Raw genomic sequence first — 26,586 nt, 5'->3', positions numbered from 1 at the left:
AAAAGAAAATAACTTTTATTATAAATCTTTCCACGAGATATGTTTTAAATCTTTTAATATTACTAAATTTATAACAAGTTACTTTGAGAGTTTTAAAAAAAAAGGCCTTCATAACAACAGCTTAATCTGGCGCGAAAGAACTATGTTGCAAATTAAGTCACTTTGTAGTGTGAGGAGTTAAGAAACTGAGAATTAAGAAAAAATTATCCGTGGTCTATTCGTTTTATCACTAAAAAAAAAAAAAAAAAAAAAATTAAAAATCGCTAAAACAACAATTAAATAAAAGAGCTTTAGATTTAATATTTTTTTTAATAATCTTTTTAGCTGTAGATTTGAATCGATTACTACTTTTTCAACTGTTAATAACTTTCAGATAGGTGTTAGGATAAAAATGATTAATTCTACAAAGTTATTTTATACAAATATTTAGTAATTGTTGATATTAATCCGGACTTTTTTGCACCCTTGGTAAAACGGCAACGGGAGGAAATTCCTCACTATTGAAAATGTAATTAAACTTTCACAAAGACATAAATTTATAAATTTCTTATTCAATACTGATACAATAATTATGATAATTAATGTTTATTATCTATAAATAGTATTGAAAATTCTGTAGTGTTTGTTACAGAGTTTAAGTATTTACTAATTTGGCTGAAACAACGATGGTGCATAATTCCTTTCATTTTGGTAAATTTTAACCCCCGTCTTAAGTTTGGCAGAGTAATATGTTCATGAGTGTGAAGGAAACAAACACTTTACGAAGTGTTATTAACACTGGGACTGAAACATGAGTTTAAACACTGGAAGTATTACACTAGATTGAACAGTGGATGTATTGTTAATTGACCTAAGAACTATAAACTCACTTTTTGAAAGATTAAAAAATGAAAAATTTAATGATTAAGTTTTACAAAGCAAAGTATGAAAATCTTGAAGAAGAAAACATTCAAAGTGAAGAAAAAAAAATGGAGATCGATGATATAATGAAACATATCGGGGAGTTTGGAAGAAGTCAACTTCTTTTTTTAATTCTATTATGTCTGATAATGATTCCGGCTTCGTATCAGACTTACCTAATTACTTTTATTGGAATGAATCCATCGTGGACATGCAACCCAAGAAGCATCGAGTGTAATCGAACGGGCGTATTTTTCGTAAATCATGAGTTTTATAACAAAAGATGTTCTATGAAAAGAGATTCTTGGAGATTCGTGAAAGATAAAGAATATTCTATAGTCACAGAGGTAGAAAACTTTAAACATACCATTTCTTTTTCATTTTATTTTATTCCAATTCTTCATTTTAAACCAACTTATTAAGCTCATTCTAAAAAAATGTTATTCGAACAATAATAAACGAAGAACTAAACATCGCTTTTTAAACTTTGTCTTTTTTTTACAATGTTGATTTGTAGTGGGATTTAGTATGTGACAAGTTAGCGGCTACATATACGGTATTCAGTGCAATTCAAATTGGTGACATCATTGGTTCAATTGTCTTTGGTGCAGCTTCAGACAAGTGAGCAACAGTTTAATATAATATTTATTAATTGATTTGATGCGTTTAAATATTGATATTAGAGATTAGATACAAAAGTATAATAGTTTATGTAGAAGTTGGCCATTTGAACCTGAAAAGATTTGTTAGTTCTTAAAAGTAACTAGTTTTGTATTTTAGCACTACTTATTTATTATTTTGATGTTGAATTATTTTAATAAGAAATATTAATAAAATTTAGTCCTTTATAATTTACAAATAATGAGCTAATGCTAAAAAATTCAATTTTAATTTAAAAGTGATATAAATATTAATATAACGCTGTGGAAATAAGTTCATGCCAATTTAATTGTTTTAACAGCACATAATTTTTTATTAAATAAAATTTTATTAAATTAAATTATTCACGTTCAAGAGTATATAAAAAAAAAAAAGAAAGAGATGTAAAAAGTTTCATACATTTATTGTGCTTTTTTGATAACGTAAGCCACTTGAATGAAATAAAAATATATAAAAAATAGGAAGGGAAGAAGAGGGGGGAGGGGCATAAAATACTTTTTAATCTGTTAACAACGACGAGCTGTTCATAACTATTAGATACTAGCTTACCTATTGAAATAGTTCCATGTCCTAGCAATTTGATCAACATCAGTGATAAATGGTGAAATTAGTTCTAGCACGATAATATACTAATATTTTACGTGTTAGTATCAATTTAGTTGTTAACATAGTACGATAACATACTAATTGACATCCACTTCCACGACCAAGTGAAAGCTTAATGAGGTTCAATAGCTATAATTATATTAAAAAATTCAAATATTTTTTAAAAAATTCAAACATTTTTTAAAAAATTCAAATATTTTTTTAAAAATATTTAAATTTTTTAACATAATAATAGCTATTGAACAATTGAGAGCAAAGGAGATTTATTGAATTTTATAGCAAGTTTTTTCATGAAACTAAAAACTCTTTTTAAATTTTTCGTCATTTTTTTTTAAAGAATGTGACATTCTTGGTCAAATATGTGCTAATGACAATTATGCTATGGATAACAAGCCTCAATTCGGCTACATACTACATGTCAGTTAGGCACCAGTTTGTTTTTTGAGCAGAAGCTAGTAAAATATTTTGTATAATGCCTAGGATGCTATGATGAATATCCACCTCATCTATACTGATTTTATTGTTTAAAATTTTTTAAAAAATATTTAATATTTTGATAAAAAAGTACATTCATAGTAAATGCATTTTAAAGCTTAGATTAAACCAGTGTAATTCATATAACCATTTAGTTATATGGCATTTATATGTAAATGTATATATATATATATATTAATATATATATGCCATATAAATCATTCCACTGTTTAATTGTTACATTTATTCATAAATTTCATGTTGATAGGTAACAGGGCTTTTATGACAACCCTAAAGATTCCAAAAATTTTTAAAGCATAATATTTTGCTACTTTTAAAGCATAATTTGAAATGTTTTTTTTTTTTTTCTATATAGCTTTAATAATTAAATGTTTTAACAACATCGACAAAATATAAAATAAGATTTAAAATTGTAAAAGAAAGACTAGCAGTAATAACAAGGTCTTTCGAAAAATGAATTATATTCAAATAGATTTTAAGTTATCAATATATTTTGTAACTTTGATCGACATTTCGAAAATGGAACGTTCTCGTTCGAAATGTTTTGGATCGCTTAATTACGTCACATTAATTCAAAATACCAAAATACCAATCTCAAATCCGATCCTTTAAGGTGGTCCTATACCATCAAACTTGTGTCGTTGACGTTTGACCTTGAAACACTTTTTATTGCATATAATAGGATGCCCAGGTATAAAAAAAGAAAAAAACTAAAAAAATTAAAAAAAAAAACTTCACGAGGTTAATAAACCATGTTGGGACCCGAAATACCCCAATTACTGTTTCCTTAATAACTTTTAAACCATATTTACTTATTGAATAAAATTTCACAAAAAGTTTTGTATTAATATGAAGAACAATTTGAACTAAAATCAATAAAATTTATTGAGTAGTTTATATTTTATAGATAAAAGACCATTTATATCAAAAAGTGACTATAGCTATGTTTGTTCTTAGACCAAAATTTCAAAAAATACAAAGTAAAAAACTTTCATTTTAGTTCAGGTTGTAGATCAAACTTAAACAAATAACTTGGGAAATTTTTAGGTCAAACTGTAAAACCTTGGAAATTTTATTCTGGAAACGGTGACTAAAAACAGGCAAAAATCAAAAACTGAGAAAAACGAAAATAGGAAAGTAAATAGAAAAAAAACAAGCATCAAAATAGCATCACACATAAAAAAATCAATATGCTCCAGTTATATAAGACACTCATAGTCATTTGTATAAGTCTGTTCATTAGTCATTTGTATTAGTCTTTGCAATTTATAGGAACTACTTGACTTCTTGTTAGCTTTTTTTATTCTACATATATCTCATTTTGGACCATTTATGCAAAATGAAGCTCCAGGAGTAGTTTTTGCCAATTTCTCGAAACGCCATAACACATCAAGTGTTAAAGTCAAAACATTTTTGACCACTTTTATTTGGTAAAATAATTTCTTTAGAAGTAAAAATATTTTTAACCACTTGCTGAACATGGAGCTTCATTTATAATGATTTCTGAAGTAGGAATTGGATAATTTATTGTTTCTGGTGGAGCAACTACAAATCAATTTCCATGAAATACTCTTTTTAAAGGTTTGTAATCTGACTTTCTTCAACCAATAACAAGATTTTAACTGCAGTACCAATTTACTAAATTCAAACAAATTAAATGAAGCACAAGGTTAATATAGTTTTGTTCTTGCAAAGTATAGCCAAAATATGAATTTGAAAGTTAGCAAACTATACTTTAAAAATGCAGTGGTAACATTTTCAAACATTAATTTTAGTAGTGGGTAAAAAAAATCAGAGAAAACTTTTTTGATTTTAAAAATACCGTTGCTAGGGGCGGAACTACGGAAAAAAAAACAATTTCAGCACTTTATTTAAAATTAAAAATATACCAACTTATGCTCTGAATTTATTTAAAATTATTAAAAAATCTTAAACTAGTATAAATTTTGCACAAAATTATGTAAAAAAAAAAAATTTGAAATTTTCTATTTTTAATGGTATAGGACCACCTTAAAAGGCCAAGAGTTAGATTCATTTGTTTTGAGATTGTCCAATATTATCGAAATTCTTCTTGCATCATCAATGCTATGTCAGATTTGTCCGAAATTTCTTTAATAATAATTATGAAGGAATAAATCTTTAATAATAAATATGAAGGAATAAATCTTTTTAAATTCTTTAAATCTTTTTATTCTGTTTTGTATAATATTTTAGTATTTCGCGAAGAACATTTTTGTAAAGAAAATGACTGAAATGTTGATAAACATGAAGGAATAAATCTTTAATAATAAATATGAAGGAATAAATCTTTTTAAATTCTTTAAATCTTTTTATTCTGTTTTGTATAATATTTTAGTATTTCGCGAAGAACATTTTTGTAAAGAAAATGACTGAAATGTTGATAAACATAAATTAAGTAGAAAGTTAACATGACTTTGAAGATGATTACAATAGATGTTTCAAAAACTAATTCAAAAGTTTTTACAATATGTAGTCCTTTGGTCCTTCATGAACTCAATATAAAAACTGAATACAGCACACAGTTGTAACAATGAAATCCTTTACTTCTAGTGTATTTTACTTGGTACATGTAAAGTTTTTGCAAAAGCATTGTTTGATTTATTTTTAGATTTATTTGACTTACTTTTTTATCTAAAATATTCTTAGAAGATAATCTTCTTAGAGGATAAGTATCTGACGATATTTGTCTTCTTTAAACCACACCTTCTTTTGTAACTTAGTTTTAAAAAATGTAACAGGGTAGAAGATTTGTTTTTTGAGGTACTCTCGTTCTTAGAAACTTTAAACGCTTGTAATTTTTAAGTCATGCTCTTTTCAAATGAAACTTACACCAATATTTGTGGTGTAAAGAAAATATTATACTCATTACTATCCCATTTTAATTATACCGGTTGACGGTTTTAAGAAAAAATGTTAACCAGCAATTTTTTTTTAGCGGTACGAGATTTGTTTTTTGCGGCATGAAAATTGTTTTTTGCGGTATTTTAAAAAATGGCCAAACTTCTCATAAGAAATAGGGGATAAGTATAAGAAACATTAAGCTCAAATTGCTTTTATTGTATTTTAGTTTATAAGAATACGAGAAATTATAATTCAATTTCTCCAAGTAGTAAAAGTTTCATTAAAAACATAAAACATATAACTGAATATTTAACTGGTCTTCTCAAAGCCATCACAACAGGTTTAGATGACTTTACGTTTGTTTTCGATTTTTCCATCTTTGTTAATTTAATGAAATGAGCATTAATGGAACTTGGATCATTGTCTAAGAATTTGAAAATAGGATGTGCAACGTTTATCAATTCCTTGTCAATTCTCTGAATATAATCTTTGAAAGAGCGTTGGTTTTGCCGTCCAGATTTGGTTTGAGCGAATAGAAAATTACCACTGGCAAAAACCAGAAGAATTAGCAAGATCTCCCATCCGAATAAATTTTTCGTTCTAAATGGCCTGGATTTTACAACGTAGAATCATTTGAAACAAAGCAATAGCAGTCACTGATGTATTCATTAGGTCTTGAAGAATCAACTTTGTAAACTGTTTTGGCACCTTTCCTTAAAAGAACTCTCTTTATTCTGGTGTTCAATTCAAACTTTGTTTCATCAATATTTAGAAAGCATCTGGAAAATCAAAGAGGTAAAGCAAACCATTCTTTTCTAAAAAGTTGTTGACATTTTCAAAAAGCCTCTTGATTCTGCTAGCTGGAACCATTATTAGTGCTCTGCCAATAGATTCATTGCTATGAAGGAATGAACTTGCCCAATATTTAGATGGAAGTCCATTTTTAAAGGGTAGAGTATCTTAAGGTTTACGAAGTAAACCTTAAGATACTCCACCCTTCAATAATACGAAATATCTAAATTTGTTAAAGCAGCTTCATTAAATCATCCTTCGTTTAGGATCGTCCTAAAAATCAGATGACACACTTAGTCATTCAACCAACTTTCTTCTTCAGTTTCAGTTAACACACTTTCCGGACCAGTTTTCTTCTCCATTTTGTTGATTCTTTAAATGGAATCTAATTGACAATTGACTTTTTTGAGGCAGCATAAACTGATAAAGTTTCTTCGGAAACATTTTGCAAGGCAAACAAAATATTTAAACAACAAACTAAAAGATAATAACGATTTTACCTTTAGAGAAAGAGTTTTATACTTCTTATATTTTCGAGATAGAGCGGCAGGTACTGCTTCCTCTGCTTCAAATCTGTCCCTACTTTCCATGGTTACAGTATAAATCACTTAAATTAATTTAATCAAAAAAGTTCTTTAAACAAACTTTTTATGCAAAATTTAAACTTTGCTGTTAAAATGTCGAAAAAATTAGATCTTTTTTACAGCAAATACAGGTTCAATCTTTACATATTTTTAAAGTCGTTTATTACTTGAATTACAAATATAATCCCATTGGAGAAATCATAAATGTAAAAGATGAATTTATTTTCTCTAGGATAGGGAGACGCTAGTTGAGCTTAGGGGCAAGTTGGGCAACTAAAATATCTCATAAACTAAGCATGAAATGACAAAACATATAATGTATAAAAAAAGAGTATATATAATGGTAATACAATGCGCATCAATTGGTTGTGGGACGGCGGTCAAGTGAGCCAGCTGGCACAACACCGCAACATGTTACGCACGGTTTCTGTTGTGTGTTTAAATCTCGCTAAAACAAAAAGAATAACATGTTTCAAGAATCGGTATTCAGTTCGAGAAATAAACGAGCACTCAGCTACAGCTGATTTATTTTATATTTTTCTAAAGATTCAGCAGTATGCATAGAGTACATTAAGGGAAATATTTGTCAAAAAAATATATTTATATGTTAAGTAATTATAGTTTTTTCAAGTATTAGACTCTAATGCGTGATTCATACTTTAGTAAAAACACGCGTCAGAATTTAACAAAACTGTCGTAAAATCTACGTATTTTTGGTTTACGCGTGGACTGTTTCATACACTTGTTTGAGCAAGATTTAAGCTTCCTACTGAAACCTCTCTAAATACGTCTTGAAAACTTTTAAGACACGTATTTAAAACCTCAACAAGCACGTGTTTGAAACTTTATTTAAAAACGTGTTATACTCCAGTAAAACTTCCCTTGAAATCAACGTATTTTTGGTTTACACCTGGATCGTAAAACTAAATGTGCAGGCTGGGAAGATGCACGGGGACTTTTTCGATTTTGGGCCAAAAAAGTAAAATAAAAATATTTTTGCTATTTTTCTCTTAAATGCTTAAAAAAAATATTTATCTGGCATCACTCAAGTGTTGGTATTTTAATCTCTCTCTCTCTCTCTTTTATTGATATACTCCGAAAGATATGCGTTGCCTTATCAACGAGTGAATTTTCAATACAAAATCAAAATACCTGATTCTTGGGCTGAAAACAAAATGGCTGGTAAAGAATGGATGGCTAGCTTTTTAAAAAGAAATCCTAAATTATCTGTTAGGAAACCAGAAACAACTTGCCTTAGTAGAGCAACATCATTTAACGCTGAAAATATAAAAGTATTTTATTATAAATTAGGTGAAGTTATGGATATATACAAATTCAGTGCTTCACAAATATGGAACTTTGACAAAACTGGTGTATCTACCTAATAAAATTGTGGCTGCAAAAGGCAAGTGAAATGTTGGTGCTATGATGTCTGGGGAAAGAGGCACTAATATCACTGTGGTAACCGCTGCATCTGCCTCAGAAAATACAGTGCCCCCTATCTTTGTGCTTCCCTGAAAAAATTACAAAGATTAATTTGTCAAGAATGATCCACCGGACTGTATAGGGGTAGGTAATGGAAATGGCTTTGTTACAGGTATAGAATTTAAAAAGTTTTATGCAACATTTCACTAAGCATGCGAAGCCTTCAAATGAATATAAAGCTCTGTTGATTTTGGACAATCACTCTTCTCATTTACATTTTGAAACACTAAACTAAGCAAAGAATGGAATAGCCATGTTTTAAGATTGAAAAGTATTATTTTGTTTTTCTATCCAACAATGCCCTTTAAGTTCATTTCTTTAAAAAAATTCAATATAAAGTCAAGTATAATGAGTTTGTATATTGTGAAAGTTTGAACGTTTATTAAATGGTACCATCTCGCAAAATTTTTTTGAAAGAAAACTTAAAACACACATCTTGCAAATTCAAAGATATTTTAATCAACTTAAAATTTTCCACTTAAAAATAACATTAAAGACTGTTAATACATTATTCATTTAAAAGATTTGTCATCTAATTGGAGTTGCATGGATATAACTAAAATAGTAGCAGTTGCTGAACTTGAAACTTGTTATATGTTGCAACTCTGAAACTAGAAAAAAAAAACAGACTTTACTTTAAATTGCTTTGAATAACATCTGATGAATACACACATCTGATGAGAATCCATCTGATAAAAAATTTCCAGAAAACTGTTATCTTAATCCTTTTATTCCTACTTTTATTCATTGAACAAATAAAAGTTTGGTTTTTTAATAAATTAATCATACTTAAATTTTTCCAATACTTATTACCTAAATAACCTAAATATTGCCTAAATAACCAAAGAAATTCTGCAACCAGACTTAATGTCTTTGTACTTTTGCATATTCAACATGACACCGACAACTGAACACATAATCTAACTAAAAAGTAACGCTCGGCTGACTTCTATAACTTAATTTTGCGTTAATAAAGTTATAGAATACGTCTATTTATATTTATGCTATAAACTCATTAAATTGTCAACGTTACAGTTGTCAACGTTACAATTGTCAACATTACAGTTGCATACTATTGATGATCTACATAGTTTACAAAAATTTTGATAGATTTTTTTACCCTTTTTTACCACTAAATTGGCTTATGGAATTCTTTCAAAAATTTGTGTATACTTGGTAGGCATAGAGCTTATCAACTTGTTAGAGACTAGAAAAGCTCTGGTTCTAGAGGAGGAGCTAGCCTCTAGATAATAAAGATCATTAGATGATTCTGCTTACGCCACTAAGCGGTCGTGAAATTTACTTGCAAAATTTAATATATTAAAGATATATTGTAAAACTGCTAGACAATTATTTTTTTGCAGTATTTTTTAAAGTATTAAATTTTTAGGCAGTAATTTTTCATTAGAAATTCCTTATGAACATATCTGATGGCGAAGTCCAACCGGCAATAGCTGAAAAGAAAAACATGCTTCAAAAAGTGGAAAAATATGATGAACTCATAAGATTTCCATGTATGCCACTACAATCACGCGTGGATTGTGCGTGCATGTAGGCATGTTAAGTTTAACTCACATGGTGTAAGCAGGCAAGGTGTGATTTAAACTTCATATCAGTCATATAAAAACGCAAGCACACCAAACTGAGTGCCTACTTTACTGACAGCATTATATTCAGGTATTCAACCTGGCTAGTAGAGTGAATTTTCAAAACTAGCCACACTTATAACCAGATCTTTTTTTGTTGGCAACGGAAAATTTCAAGGACTATTTTTTTTCTTCCTTTCTATAAACACTTAAAAAAATTTAAAGATTAAAATTTATGGTAAATTTTATTATACAATTTTATCGAAATTATCAGTTTTCCTTAATTTGCTTAAATTTTTAAGTAAAAACAAGAATGAGAATAAATAAAGTGTTTTTATGACTTGTAAATATTGTAAACATTACGTTTAAAAATAGCCCAGCAATACTGTCCGCCTTACAAGTGGAGTGTTTGTATGATAAAACCGCTCAAAAGTCAAAATATCAAGTTCGCATGAAACTCTATTCAAGCTAGATAACTGCTTCGTTAGATACGCTATAAAAAATTCCCCTCACTATTCCTGATTGTCACATTTCTATTCGGAACACAGCGTTGTTGTTTGAATATTCGTGAGAAAAAATAGTTCGAAAACTCGTGAGATTTGTCATTCCAGCTATTGTTATCATATTGTTCAGTTTTGAAAAAAAACTAATTATAGCTCAGGAAGGTATTTACTATATTTTAAAATACAATTACATTATATTTCCGTTATTATTGTGCATAATATAAAACTCTTTTGTCAGTTATCTGAGGAGGCAACTGACACCCGAAACAAAAACTTTCGACAAATATTTTATTTGAAAATTTTCTCGCATCGATTGCAACACTGACGTATTAAATAGACTGCTGTTGAGTTCAGAGTCATACATAAGTAGTTGTAAATCAAAATGGAACAAAAAAAAAACGTTGCCTTTTCCAATAAGATAGTCAATATGATGATCTCAAATGCTTATTTACTATCACCCCAAGCTGAAAGCGAGAGTGAACAAAATATCACAGACGAAAACGACGAGTATGAAGATTTGACAATAAGTAGCAAATAGATGATAAATCTTCTTAACAAAAAAATTACTCTTTAAAAAATTCGTTTTTTTTTTAAATAAACAAATTATTTTGATAGAATTACTGTGTTTAAACAAAGAAATTGAAAAAAAAAAAACCCATAAAATATTTTTAAGCGATTTTGTTATACAAATATTCCATTATACGCTGACAAAATAACTTACCAACAAAATGGCTTCCGACTAAAGATCAGGTCCGACAAAGATTATTTTTTGTAAGCTACTGAAATTTTTAGATACCGTAAAAGTGCCTTACTTGGCACAAAAATCTGACTTATTAGTAATTTTCATCTATAAAAGTCTGCTTTAAAACTTCTATTATAGTGATGTAAACTTGCGGACCGTTTATTTAGGATATCCAAACTCTATTGTAATTTTAAATTAATTTTTACAAATTAAGAAAAAGTTTTTCTAGATTGTTTAAAAAATGTGCAATGTTAACCAGAGGTCTGGGTAACTTTACACAACATTAGAAAAATGTATGGGATTGGTGCAAAGTGACCTTTTTTTTCATACTTTCTGAAGAAAAAATAATTCAAAGGGTAGTTAAAACAAAAACAAAAGATTAATTTTAGTACTAATTTGCTTAGTAAAGAGTATAACATGTTATGATAAAAGAAATTTGAACACAAGCTCATTAAAAACACTTTTAACTCGTTAAAGACAAAAAAAAGTTCATTTGTATCTGGGTAAACTTAAGCAAAAAGAATTAAAGATTTCTCTTTTTTAGATAAAAAATTGAAATTAACAAAAAACAATTCAACAGCCCTATTGAAAGCCAAATTCTGGCACTTTGTAAAGTTTCCTAGTTTGGCTTATTTTTTCATCTTTGCAATTTTCTTAGAGGCAATATCCCAACCCTCATTAAATTTTTCTATATCTTCAATGCTAACACTTTTACCTGCAGGAACAGAAAGTTTCTTTTTTCGTTTATTAGTTCCAACAGATTCAAAAGATTTAAATTTGTCTTGTAAGAAAACCTTAAAGCTGTCTTCTAGAACTTCTTTATCATAAGATTCTCTTTCTCTAAATTTTGTAAGAAGTTCATTGACATTCACTAGATAGACACTGCACTTTCTAAAACATGATTGTAAATTACTGATTTGGCTCTACAGCAGACAATAACTTATATAAAAGTTTTGGGAAATGTTGTTTGTCAAGAGATGTCTTCATGCGACCAGCAGGTGAATCTTTACACTTTGTGATAATTTTACGCCAAGCTGTTTTCAAAGGTTTAAAGAAAGCTACATCTAGAGGTTGTGTTATATGTGTACTATTAGGTGGTAGACAAACAAACCTTACTTCATTTTCTTCACAGGCTTCAATAACCTTTGGAGAGATGTGAGTGGATAAGTTATCGCCTGACAGAACTTTAACTCCTAGCTTCTTTTTCAAAGAAGGTAAAACTATAGAAAAAAACCACTCTTCAAAAGCTACTTCATCAAACCATCCACTTTTAGTACTGAAGTATCAGGCTCCTTTAGAACCTGCTACACACCAAGCTGACCACAGATTAGTAGCCTTGTAAGCAACAAAAGATGGTAAAGTTTCACCTGCTGCATTACCTGATATCATTAAGGAAATACTTGTCTTAGAAGTGTTTCTTACATTTGTGGGATATTTACTTCCTCTTTTTACCAAGCAATTCTTTGAACCAGAGTCATCGGTAAGATTTGTTTCGTCATAGTTGTATATATTGCATGGTGGAACGTTTTGTATGGTTTTGGTAAGATGTTGAACATATTCTTTTAGAATTTCTTCATTAACATTTGCTCGTGATTTTTTTATGTTTGGCACAAATATATTTGTTAGTTCTGGATGTCTTTGTAAAAATGACTTGATTAATTCAGGCCCAGGAAAGACTTTATACTCTTTTACTTTTCTACCAGATTATGGAGATAATTGTACATAATATGACGTAAGTCCTCTTTAACAATAGGAAATCCAAAATGACTTAATTGAATGGTACATTTGACAAAAACAGCCTCCTCTAATTTGGAAAAATAATACGGTTTACCAGGTTTTAAGTTACCAGGTTTTAAGACCTTGAGTTCCCCAAGAAATTATTTAAAGCTATAAAAAAGTATGAAACAACTCTGCTTATTTTAAATATTAGCATGAAGATTTAAAATGTATTGCTTCTGGATGACCAATGACATTTGAAATAACTTTGTATATTGCACAAAGTTACCCCAATTTCTACCAAAAAAGTACCTTATTTACAAGATTACTAAAGTTTAATTTTTTTCATCGATAATAGGTTAAATACTTATATACTTCAAACCAATACCATAATAAACACTTTAAACAGCTAATTCACTTTTGAGTTCAATTCTGATCATCTGCACAGATAAAAGTTGTAAGGCATAATTTTTGTATTCCACTTCTATGTTTACACAAAACGACTCATGTTGCCAGAAATCACGTTTATAAAACTATTTTACATGGGTTTCGTATTAACACCAGAACAAACCGTCGCACAGTGTCTCAAAACAACACAAAAAATGCTAATTAATCCCTCACAACTTTTTTGTAAATATAGTGCCCTTTTTTTAACAATATTAAATTACAATGATTGTTTATTTAAAAAGTAAAAACAGTTTTTTCATAAAACTTTTGCTTTATATTTTATGATTAAAAGAAGTTAAAAACTTCAATATTATTTTCAAAGAAATCTGAAAAATGAGAGATTTTTATTTTGTTAAAATGTAGACTTTTTAATCTAAATAAAAGTCTATATTCATGGGCGCCGGCAGGATTTTTTACAGGGGGGGGGGGGGGGCAAAATAAAATTCAACAGTGATATTTCAAAAACTACATAAACGCATCAATTAATCAAGTCATTTTATTAGACCAGTGACAAAAAAAAGTTAAAAAAAATTTAAAAAAAAAACATAAGAATTAAATCATTGTTATTCAGTAAATAGAAATTGTAGTCGTCTGTGTTCACTGCCAAACTTATTTACAATTTGTTCCGTAAATTCAGATTTTCTTGAGCGTATTTTTTCACGATGCACGCTCAGCATGCAAAGCCCAGACAAACGCTCATAATGCTAATGCTAAATTATACTTAATAATGCTAATTCTATAACAATATAATGATTAGTTAAAAAACGTTAAATGATTTATTAAATACAAATTAAACATATTCCATAAAACAAAACAAAGATTAAAATACAGCAGTTTAATGCAAATTAATCAAATTAAATATATATAATCATAGCAGCCGAGAGAAATTTTGGGCCCTGGGGAAGTTTTCTTAAGGGGCCCTCATTATGATCAATTACATACCCAGGACCAAAAGAAGCGTGCTCTGGTCATTGAAAATTAAAAATAAAAGTTAATTAAATCTTTTAAAAGCCAAAACTATTTAAATCTTTTAAAAATTATTTTAAAAAATTATTTGTACACACACGAGGCCTCGGGAATCTTCCCCGCCCACTCCCCCTCCCCCCCCCCCCCCTTCGGCGGCCATGTATATAATTATAATAATTAACATTTAGCTAGCAAAAAACACAAGGTAATAGTATTACTAAAATGAGTATAATACAATAAATTGGAAAAAAATAAATAGAAATACAATACAAACAAGAAACATTTTGCCAACAAACAAAAAAACAACAGCATAAAAAAGTAAATGAAACTGACACATTAAAAAATAATTTTAAAAATTTGATCACTGCATCCAATTCTTTCTTCGTTAGTTCGAAGTTTATTTGTTTGCGTAAGAACTTTGTAATTGTAATTTGATTTCTTTTTTATTATTATTATTATTTCCTTTATTTTCCTTTTTTTTTTCTTCTTCTCTTCTTTTTGGTTTCTATACTTCTCCTTTATCTATTATTTTTTTCTATTTATTCCTTTTTTATTTTTCTATGATGTATTTCTATCATTTTTTTTTTAAACTTTCATTCAAACATCTTTTTTTTAAAATATAAAATATGCCTTTATAAAAAAGATTCCGCCATCGTGGAAGTTATTGCATTTCATTTAAACTGTAGTCATTTACATTACGGTGAGTAAACTATAAATGAGTTAAATTGATGAGATATCGAAATAAAATCTTTTAACAGTTTAAAGAAATTATGTGAATATTAAAATTTGTTATTTTGCTTTTCCAGGGGGGGGGGGGCAACTGCCCCCACTTGCCCCTGCCTGCCGGCGCCCATGTCTAAATTCACTATGTAGAAAATCTTTTTACCTTATATGTTTGAAATATAATGAAATAAAAAAATCAAAATCTGATTTTTTTTGTTCAAATTAGAAGAACATTCTAAAATAGTGTAAAATATATCCATACTTTTTTGTTTTAAATATCAGCTAAAAAAATGTTTCACCGAGTTCCAAGGAGTTATGTGTTTTTTTCAGTTAACACTTTTACTTTTAGAATATGTTTGAGTTTTTTACTTGTGTAACTTGTTTTAATATATCAAATATGGTTTTAAGAAACATAGTTTTGTTATTATATATACTACATGGAAGTTTGTTAAAATTTTTGATTTGAATCTTGAACTTGAAACTTAATTTAAATTGAAAAATGAATAATTACAATGGATATCCAACTAATAACAATGAATTTGATTCATACTGCACTGAAACAGCTAAACTTATAGCGAGTTTGTACGACTGGTATGTTATGCCTCCTACTCTACACAAACTGTTACTGCATATCACAAAAACTAACTTTGCCAATTGGGGTATATTCGGAGGATGCACTGGAGAGTTTAAATAAACAGATAAGAAATACTAGACTTTTGCACATGGCAAAAATATCAAGGTTAAACGCTATGATGGATCAGATGCACTACCTTCTAGTACAATCAGATCCAAAAATATCGAGCATATCTTTTAGAAAACATAAGAATGATCAAGGAAAACCATTGATGGATGAAGATTTTTAATTAATTGTAAAGAAAATGATAAAGCAAATATAAAAAATCTGAAATGAAAGCTTTTTTCTATGCATCGGCATCCTTTAAAAACCATCATTTTATAAATATCAAGTTGAGTAGTGTATCAGTGTTGTGTTTTGGCTTGAAGATTCGAAAATGTTAACTAAAATATTTTTCATACATGTAGCCAAACGCGCGTGCGAACGCTTATGCGTGGAATATACGCGTCAAAGGTGCGCGTAATAAACGTGTTCATTAACAATTTTGAATTCTTCGACCCTTAAAACTATTATTTTCACATAAAATATGTTTATTTCCGATTTTTATCAAGTTTTATTGTGTTTATGCTTTTTTTTTATTATCCTGAGTCACTGTGCGTCGGATTCTAAAGTAATTGACATTTGTAGTTAAAATTTTTAGTTGCTAGAGAGTAAAGCATCTTTGAAATATCGTTGTGCAAAGTTACCAACGGTTTTGCAAAGTTAGGCACTTTTACGGTATTCTTTTTTAATACTATTATTTATTATAAATATTGTAAAACTGTAAACTCAAAAGAATTTACTGAAAACAGAGATTTTTAAAAAGTTTGATAAAACTTAAATTGAAAGATTCTGTATAACTGCCCAAAGATTGTGAAGACATTCTGATTCTTAAGTTGAAACAAGATACACCTGTCCAAAATTGATACTAACATTAACTTCGGGGCACTAAAAAAGTAACCAATAAGATAGTAATCTACAAGTCTCAGGTATAACCAGATGTATTAAAATTTTATCTCTATACTTAAAGGAGAAAAACACATTTAAATTTGTGGTTTGGTTAACGGGGATCAAAAATATGGGGTATGGTACTGAAAACCTCCTTAAAAGTTTGCAAGTGAAGCTTTACATTTTTTTTTTTTTTTTTTTTGATTGACTATGAGATTCTATTGTTAGTAGATTTCATGTTTGTGTGTCCTTTGCCAAACCTGAACAAAAAAGACACTTTACAAAAATCTTTTTTCCTCAGGTTTGTATAAATTTGGAGTCAAAAACTCACAATTAGTTATATTTTTTCTAATTGCTGTAAGTTTAAAGCATTAAAAAGTATTTATTCTTTGTTGTGAACAAAAAGGTTTGTTTTATTGTTTTTGTTTAAAATGGTTAACAAAATTTTGGAAATACTAATAAAACTAACAACTTTTAACATTTAAATAAAAATTTATTTTAATGATTGTTGTTTAAGTTAAGTTTATTTAGTAATTGCTAAATTAAAAATATTCTTCTGAGTATTTTTTGAAAATTTAAAAATGAACATCTTTTATGCTATAAATAGGGATATATTGATGATATATCATCAGGTTAAAATTATTTTGTTCTGTCTCGCATTTTAAAAGTTCAGAGAAAAGAGTTTATTAACTTTAATAAGTAATCATTACTTTTTAAATGCAATATATTTTTTAAGTTAACTTCTATAAAAATTTTAAAATAAAAAATTATTAAATATAAGTTTTTACTTTAAAAGTAATTCTAAAAACTTTAGGTAATTCTTACTTTTAAAATTTTAGAAAATATTTCTAACCTAAAGATATGCAGGGTTTGATGCCACCCAAAGCAGGAGCTAACAACACTCTTAAAATGTTTGAATGCTTTGACAAGTCAAGCATATGATCTGGCTATTCTCTTTCATCATGTCTTTTCTAACTTGATGGCTTGCAAGCAATTATATGTAATTCCTCTTTTGAATACATTGAGACAGATTGACCATAGTTTATTAAAGTTACTTAGCAGCCTTTTAAAATCTTGATCCATTTCAGCAGTGAGCTTAGTAGAAAGTCCATTTAGCTGGCCAACCTGGTAAATCTAAAATCCACAAGAATGAAAATTCTTTAGTCTATGTCTAATATTCATTTTGCTTTAGTCATGTAACTTTGGAAGAAGTAAGTTTGATTGTAGAATTGCTCTGCAGGAATTGCTTATGTCTAATAGAACTGTATCATACTTGAAATCAATATTATTTCCAGAAAAGAGATAGTACTCTTTCTTTGATGAAATCAGTAATTTGTCTTATTATGAAAATTAAAGGCAGCATCCGAATTGTGGACAATGTTGATAAGTGGTATTTAAGTTGTGAAAAAACTGATCTTTCAAAAATCACTTTATCACAAGCTTGTGTTTTAAATATTTGATTTATAAATATTGTCTCTATCCACCTTCTTTTTTTACTAAAATTTGTTCTGTAACAGCTCTTCTTGGTGGTTATGCAAGTTTATATTCTTGAAGGATAAAGGAACGGAATTTAGTTTTATGATTTTGGTGAATTTCTGGCAAATAAATTGAGAATGACTTTTAATGGTAGTGTATATAAAAATTATATATCCACGTTCAATTTAATTATTCATCCGCATGACTTATTATTTACTCAAAAAAATTTTAATGTAGATTTTTATATCTTTCTACATATGCCTGTATTGTAAGTTCTTTCATCCTTTTTTTAGTCAAAGTTGCACAAACAGTATTAACTATGAAAATCTGTTGATGTATACTAAACATTTAATGAATATTATTAAATTCAATTATGGACTTAAGGTTTTTGCCTTAACAAAATTTTTAAATTTTGTCCTTCTCCTTTTAAAATTGCTTAAGTGTGTTCCTTTGACTACAAACCTTTTATTATTTTCTTTAATCTAGATATGGTCGAAAGCCTGTATTATTTCTAACTTGGTTTGCTTATCTAGCTGTTTCTTTAGCCGCAGCTTTTGCTAACAGCATATGGGTTTTTGTGACCATTCAGTTTTTGAATGGGATTTTTAAAGGTGGTGTTTTTGTGATATTATTTGTTTTAATAAATGAATTATTGGGTCCGAAATACAGAAGTTATTCTCATTTTCTTTGGAGTGCATATACATTTGGACTATGCTTGTTGCCAATTCAAGCATGGTTATTACAAAAATGGCGTATTTTTGTCATTTTGGTAACTGCTCCTTATTTCATGTTGATAGCAGCCTACAAGTAAGTTTGCTTTTTTTTTTTCTCATTAGAATTTTTTAGAAATTTTTATAACTTTAATTGTTACAATATTTTCTTCAAATAATATGTTTAAGTTAGAATTTGATTATTTAATTTAGATTTGTTCCAGAGTCTGTAGTTTGGCTTCATTCCAAAAAGCGCCGGAACTCTGCTGAAAAAATTCTTCGTAATATTGCAAAATTTAATAAAAAAACCTGGTGTAATGCAAATCTTTCTAGTATCTCTAAAGACTCTGATGAATGCAAGAGTTCATTAAAGTATGTTTTTTTCCCATGGAAAGTGTGCATCTCCACAACTTTGCAAATTCTTATTTGGTATGAAATTTGATTTTTTTCTAATAATTTTTGCTAAAAAATATCAAGAGCAATATAGCAATAGATTAAATTGATAAATTTGCAATTGATAGTTCTAGTAATGGAAACTATAATAATTTTCTATTATTAAACTATTTTTCTACAACCTAGTTTTTCATGTTTATTTGTTGCCCTATTCACCCAGACTTCTTTTGCTAATGATGAACAAATTTTTTCTTGTGATTTGTTTCTTAAATAAATAGCATAATTGTTTAAATACCATTTTGATACATAGGTTCTGCATTGGACTTGCATATAGTGGTATAACTCTTTCATCAGAAAGTCTTAGTGGAAATTTGTATAGAGATTTCACTATTGTGAGTGGTATTGATATTCCAGCAGGATTATTAGTGATTTGGTTATCAGACAAGTAAGTTATTGCATTACACATTTTCCATAATGCAATTATTGTTAGTGCTTGCTGTTTTTGGCTTATAAAAAAATCAAAGTACAAAGTGATCATGATAATATATAAAAAGTTGTATGTAACATGAGTTATAACTTATTGTTGGAATGTAGTTTTAAGTCTTAATTTTCAATTTACATAGGTTTGGCTGTAGGCATACAACATTACTTGCAAATGTATTTGGTGGACTTACAGTTATGATATTAGCATTTATCCCTGAAAATAAAAGTAGGTTAATTTCTTTAAAATAAAATGTTAAACCCCAGAACATCTGTCATTTTGAAATATTAGATTTCTGAATATTAGATTAGAAGGTTCCAATATGAGAAAAGACAAATAAAAAAACAGGATTTTTTTAAGTAGATAATTGTATAAACAAAAATAGCTCAAAATTCTTCTTAACTCCTATGCGTTTCACATTTTAATGCTGAATTTGCAAATCAGTAGTGGTTTTTCAGGATGCTAAAGTCATCTCCCATCTCTTGGTATAGTAGTTGCTAGCAATAGAGAAATTAAATTTCCATCCAATTGATGTTAGTCTGATAAGTTTAATTGCTTCTTGGATTTAGAGAGTCTTTATTATTTGATTATTGTTGAGATGTATTTGTTGTAAGTCCTTAGCAGTAAAGATATCAGGATCAATAGCTTTTGCATTCAGCCACTTTCTTTTCAGTGGTCTTGTAACAAAACTTGATACTGTTTGCCCATCAAGCAAAATGTGTAATCATGATTTGGAATCATCAATATCATGATTTTGAGTTTTCATTTTAAATGAGACCTCCACCTACCTTTTCTCAAACCTTTTTTACCAACCTTGTGTACCAACCAGTCTCTCAGGAAGGATTTCTGCTAAAGTCACATTTCTTTCAACAGAAGTTCTAATGCTCCTTTTGCCATGTTCAAAGCCAATTAATTGCTGCTTGTACTGAGATTAGTTCAGGGATAATAGCTTTAAATTAGTATGCCAATTAGGTCCATATTATTTGAGATTTGCCATCATACATTCGAGACTTGACATCAATGAAGATACTCAGTATTTTCAACAAACTATTTTAGCATTTTTCAATGGTTAGCAATTTGAAATCAATTTAAAAAGAAGACTTTGAGCAAGTTGAGACTGCATTTGAACTTTATGATGGATTCTTGAACATCACTCAGAGTTTTTGTAATACTCAGTGCTGGGTCTTATACTGATGCAGGCAACTTTTTGTAGTATCTATGCTGCACTTAACACCATAATTCTTACTCAAAATACAATTTAATTTGACAGCACTTTTGCAGGGATCTTGTTTTGATTGTATCACTAAAATTCTGTCTTGATGTTCTGTAGTTATCTTTGGCCTTCCTAGACTATGCTTGTTTTCAAGTGTCTTGCAGTCTCTAAACTAGTATGCTAATTGATGATTTAGCCACATCATAAAGGTCAGAAATTTGCTTATAAGGAATCTTCTTCTTTACAAGCACATATTATTAAATTTTTCTTTCCTACTGACAGTTCCTTAGACTTTCCCATTATCTTCTAATTCAATATAAGTTAAATATTATCTCCAGTAAATTTGTTTTAATAACAAAATGTTTTTCTTACTGAATTTTTGATTTTTTAAATGGGGCATGGGACTGTTTATAAACTTTTGCATAATTATGTTTTCAATAAAATTTGAATTTCTTCCTTCTGTAACAAATTTTCATTTTTTTGAATAAATTATATTATGTAACTTAAGTAAATAATTTGAGTAAATCACACTATGTAATCACTTAAGAAGAGCAATTGTTAAAAATTCCATTCATTTTCAGTGAAAAGATAAAAAGTTATGACAAAAAAACTAGAAAATTTTAGCTGTTTATAAACTTTTGCATGCTACTGTATTTAGCTCTGGATGCCCTTGTAAAGTTCAATTCTAGTATGTTAAAACTTAAGTTAAGGAATAATTGTGTTTACTGTATTAATATTCATTTATTAAACTTTTATCTGAAAAGAAGAGTCAAACCAAAGAAAAGCATTATGAATGTCTGGAGCCATTTATTAAATTTTGCTTAAACAAAACTTTATTGTAAAGATTGAAAGTTATGTTAGTAGAACAACTTTACTAATAATTGATGCATGCATAGATTATGTGCAAAGAATCTCATCCTCACCATTGATGATTTCAGTTATTTGAGCTTGGTAAGCTTTAGTGAGATTGTAAAAACTCTATGCACCTGAAGAATTCTTGAAAGACTTCTGGTATAAACAATATTAAATTAGCTACCAGCATTTAAGATCTTTTTTGAGCATGACTCGTTTATTTTGGATAATGAATAGAATTAAAATACATTTTTAGAAAGGATTAATGATGAGAATTTTAGCTACCTTTTTGCATGCAATATATATTTATTGCAAAAAAATTATAAATATTTCTTTTGTAATATTTATAAATTTTGTGCAAATTTTTAAATTTTTGCACAGAAAATGCAAATCCATAAAAAAAGTTTATTAAAAGATGGCATGTTCTTCAAAACAATTTCTTTAAAAGTTTAAGGCATATTCTAATTCTAAGAGCAATCATATAAATAAAGGTGGCTTATTAAAAATCTCATGTTGGATTGATGAAGCCTGTGTAATGCACTTATTTTCAATTACTTGTGTAAATTTAAAGCAACAGGAATAAAGTTGATTTACATTGCTGCAGTTTTAAAATTGTTAGTTTCAATTTAATACTTAAACTATTTAACAGTAGAATTTGTCAGTTTGCTTGGTAACCTGGAAACTATAAATCTACTTTTTTTTAAAAAAAAAAATAAAATACTCACATGCTTTTTTAGATCTTTCATTTATTCGAATTTTGATGGGAGTGATAGGAAAGTTTTTGGTGTCTTTATCAAGTATTGTTGTATATGCATGGTCATCTGAGATCTTCCCAATAGCGATCAGGTGAAATAACTTTGTTAAGGTACCAATTTAGTATAATAAAAAGACTTGAAATAAAAAAAAAGTTTTGTTTATATATATTTTATATGAAACAACGATTTCAATTTTTTATATGAAATAACCAAGAACCATTTTTAAAACTTCTTTCTGAAATATGCTAAAGAGGCATTAGTATTCAAAATGATGATTCTAACTTTTTGTCTGTAATTTTTTAATAAATAGTTTTAGACTGCTGAAAAAACTTCGATGTACAGCCTTTGACAGCTTAGTTAATAAGGATTAACAGATTCAGATCAATAATAGAAGGTTTTTTTTGCAGGTTTCTTGCAAATGATAATGGTATTCATGAATTTTGCAAATACCAGGCTGCAAAAAAAATTTCCTTAGGTATTTTCCAAAAGTAACCAAAAATTTTCTAAGCAAACTTTGTTAAGTCTTTAAGTTATTTTCTTGTTTTCCTGTAGGTCACAAGGGGTTGGTGTTTGTTCTGCTGCTTATATCATAGGGTCTGCAATGGCTCCTTGGATTGGCCAATATCTAGGTTATGTTAATCAAATTTTGCCATATTTTATTATGGGTACATTATTATCAATATCAGGCATTTTCTGTTATTTTCTACCTGAGACAAATAAAAGTTCTATAATTGAGCCATTAAAAGATAAAGAATCAATACTCTGTGAGTTTCCTTTCTCTAAATGATTGTTTTAATGTCTAATATTTAAAAAATTTTTGTATTTACATTTCTATAGTTGCCAAATGTTATATAGAGTTATAGTATATGTTATATCGGTTTTAGCATATTACACAGAGTTATGAAATATATTATATAGAGTTATAACATATAGTATTATAAAATCCTTTAAATATCTAGCAGTTAGAGTTATATTAGCAAGGTTTTTTTTGAAGTAGCTGTCTTCTCTTTAATACTTGTGGTATGTTAAGGGTGATTCCATGTCAAACCATCCACTTTTTTTCTAAAAGATTGCTTCATATGTGGTATGTATATCATTTTGACCTTTAAAGCATCGATGCAAAAAATTTTAGAAATAAATCTCAATTGTTTGAGACAAAAACAGAATTTGAATTTCAGCCATTCAATTTTTTTTTAATTTCTTTATTAATTATAAGAGAAATAATTACAGAAAAAAATATCTATTTAGAATTGTTTTTCTAAAGAGAACCTAAAAATCTCAACAATAAATGCTCTAAAACAAAAAGAACTATATGTTTAAATATTATAGCTTTAACAATGGAAACAAAAGTTTACCCCCCTCTAGATTTTTGCTTTTTGCTTTTGAACTACTTATTTAAAAGTTAACTTTGTAGTAAATAAGAAAACAAGTTAACAACTACATTTTGTTTATTTTTGACTTCAAAATTTTCATACCTTTTTTTGTTAGGATATAATTAAGAGTAAATTTTTCATCTGAGCTCCATCTCTTTGCTCCATTTTGATCATTACTGTTAGGAATAAATTGATGAAAGCTTCATATACCCATAGCAGCCGAGAGAAATTTCGGGCCCCGGGGAAGTTTTCTTAAGGGGCCCTCATTATGATCAATTATATACCCAGGACCAAAAGAAGCGTGCTCTGGTCATTGAAAATTCAAAGTAAAAGTTAGTTAAATCTTTTTTAAGTCAAAACTATTTAAATCTTTTAAAAGTTACTTTAAAAAATTATTTGTACATACACGGGGCCCCAGGAATCTTCCCCACCCCACCCCATCCCACCCCCCCTTCTCGGCGGCCATGCTTATACCTGGAGAGTAAGTATACCATCATAACTAAAAATGTACTGCAAGCATTGATCTTGGAGATGAGATTTTTCTAGGAGTACATATTTTCTAGGAGTACATATTTTATGGTCATTTTAAACTCTCCTAAAATGTCAGTTACTTGGTTGTTTGACAAAGTCTATCACAAAGTGACTTCGCATGGGGTGTAGCAAAGTAGTTCTATTTTTGTTAATACCAAGTTCTTTATGGAACTTTGATAAGTTATAGAAGTTTGTGCTGTTTTTGTATTGTACAGGACACATCAGTGAAAAACTTCATATTGCTAACTGTGTTTTTAGTTATGAAAATTTCTTGTATATTTTCTAAACAAATGTTATATTGTGTACTAAGTCACCTAAAAAGAACAGCAAGTGTTGCATTCTCGTATTGGTTTATATATATATATAAAAACAAATATTTTATAAATTAAGTTGGAGCGTTTCTCTCTCTCTCTCTGCTATTACATAAAATCGTATATAAATACAACGTTATAATTCTCATGACGGTTATCATACTACAATAGTCATTAAAATAATAATCATAAATGAATGCGTGACTTTCATCACGTTTATCTACGTGACTTTTACCACGTATACGTAATAATTTTATTTTCACTTTTAATTCATCTAGACATGTTTCAATTGAAATAGGTTGTCAAGTTTCTGTTGTCAAGTTTGATAGTTTTGCTTGGTCTATAGTTTGCCATAGCACATTTCTCAAAATCATCCTCAAATTCACCTATTAGCTAGTAAATGCAATCAGTTCATGGTTGTTTTCCAAGGTAGTTATTACAGGATGTTAGCTTTGCTTTCAACAAGGCACAAAGTATTTGAAAGTAAATTTGAACATTGTTGTTGTAAGTGCAAAAACTATTAACTAAACGTTCACACTTAGTCAATAAATGATTTTTGCATTTTGATGGTATGTACAAAAGCAGGCTGAATGCGTCTCACTTGCACCACATAAAATGCCCAGAAACTCAAAGTTGCAAAATTTAAATATGCTATTTATAAGAATTTGATTGACAATTTAAATACACAAAGTAAACTTTTTTTTGAATGTTAATTATCTTCCCAATGCTGACATTTTTTACTGGGAATGTGATAAAATTCTTTAAAATCATGAAATGTTTTTTAATTGAACTTTCAGATTATTTTGAAAATGATTTCTTTTTATATAAAAGAGTTTAATAACAACCCTTTTTCTTAAATCAACTTGCAAGATTTTGTGGCTTGATTCTCAGAAAAACAGTTTAACATCCACTAGAGACCAAGATAGAGTAGCAATAGGTAAAATGTTGCACAGATGATTGCACAGAGGATTGCAAAACATTTTTGTTATTTAAAATGTGAATTTTTCCTATTAAAAGATCTTAAATTTTATCAAATTTCTATTTTATTAATGTTACTTAAAAGTGGAGAATTGTAAATTGTAAAAAGATTTGTAAACAACAAGTTGGTATAATAGTTAGTAAACTTCTGTATTTCAAAGGTTTTTTTTATGTATCAAAATATTAAATTAGAACTATTATACTTGAAAAGAAATTTAATTACTTAAGTATGTTAAATGATTCCTTCAATGAACTAAAAAAAAAAGAGTTATCAGTAGTTTCATGTTTCTGCAATGATTATTTCTCTTGTAATAAACGAATATAGAAGTAAAAAATAAAGTAAAAACCGGGTCTTTTTAAGAAACCAAGTTGAAAATGAAATCCCGTTTTCTCGTCAAGCAATTGATATTTTGATTTAACGTTTTTGGAAAATTTTATGGTCAAAAATCTGAGGATATATGTTTCAATAGACTGGATGATTTGATATGGAGTGAGTCTTATCTATTGAGAAGACTGTTTTGTTATGTATTTTTTGATACGCCTAAGTTATTACTGTTGCTCTTAATTTTCTATAGCACAAATATTTATTACATTTTTTTTTTATTTTATTTTAGAACACGCATCAGAAGTTGTGTTTTTTAACTTAGTATCATATAATAAAGAAATTTTATGGGATTGATTTGAAAGTGTTTTTTATCGATTGATATGACAAATTGCGCCTTCAAAAGTAGCTCTAAAACGAAACAGAAGATAAATCTATTTATTTTTAAAAACTTTAAATGTGTTTAAAGGTTTTTTTACTTTTTTTATTGTTTAAGTTCAATGATTTCATATTTTGATGAATAATCATTTTTTATGCATTAAATCTTTGAAAGACCCCTAAAA

At 28.2% G+C, this 26,586-nt stretch overlaps 2 protein-coding genes and 1 pseudogene across 7 annotated transcripts; 1 reads left to right on the top strand and 2 right to left on the bottom strand.

Moving 5' to 3' along the window:
- Positions 1-666: 666 nt before the first annotated feature.
- Positions 667-26,586, top strand: LOC149878556 (solute carrier family 22 member 15-like). 6 transcript variants are annotated; one of them, XM_090073218.1, is made up of 9 exons: positions 667-1,247; positions 1,418-1,521; positions 18,591-18,911; positions 19,028-19,243; positions 19,518-19,652; positions 19,831-19,916; positions 22,491-22,599; positions 23,061-23,272; positions 26,316-26,586. In XM_090073218.1, coding segments are annotated over exons 1-9 (1,545 nt in total). In that variant the 5' UTR covers positions 667-887; the 3' UTR covers positions 26,318-26,586. The 6 variants fall into 6 exon arrangements, with proteins under 6 accessions (XP_089929344.1, XP_089929343.1, XP_089929345.1 ...); XM_090073217.1 differs by having other exon boundaries at positions 23,061-26,380; XM_090073219.1 differs by lacking the exon at positions 26,316-26,586 and having other exon boundaries at positions 22,491-22,618; positions 23,061-23,190.
- Positions 2,149-11,873, bottom strand: LOC149878558 (uncharacterized). Its single transcript, XM_090073178.1, has 6 exons — positions 9,198-11,873; positions 9,020-9,073; positions 8,281-8,413; positions 8,052-8,177; positions 6,816-6,922; positions 2,149-2,295 (listed from the first exon to the last, which is right to left on the bottom strand). Exons 2-6 carry the CDS (start codon positions 9,071-9,073, stop codon positions 2,149-2,151), a joined length of 567 nt encoding a protein of 188 aa, XP_089929304.1. The 5' UTR covers positions 9,198-11,873.
- On the bottom strand, positions 11,845-13,092 carry LOC149878557 (uncharacterized; annotated as a pseudogene).

This window comes from Hydra viridissima, unplaced genomic scaffold (assembly GCF_058129835.1).
Source record: "Hydra viridissima isolate aposymbiotic clone 2 unplaced genomic scaffold, HvirCarnegie_v1 scaffold_15, whole genome shotgun sequence".
NCBI lineage: Eukaryota > Metazoa > Cnidaria > Hydrozoa > Anthoathecata > Hydridae > Hydra > Hydra viridissima.
This window is presented reverse-complemented; position numbering and strand designations above follow the sequence as displayed.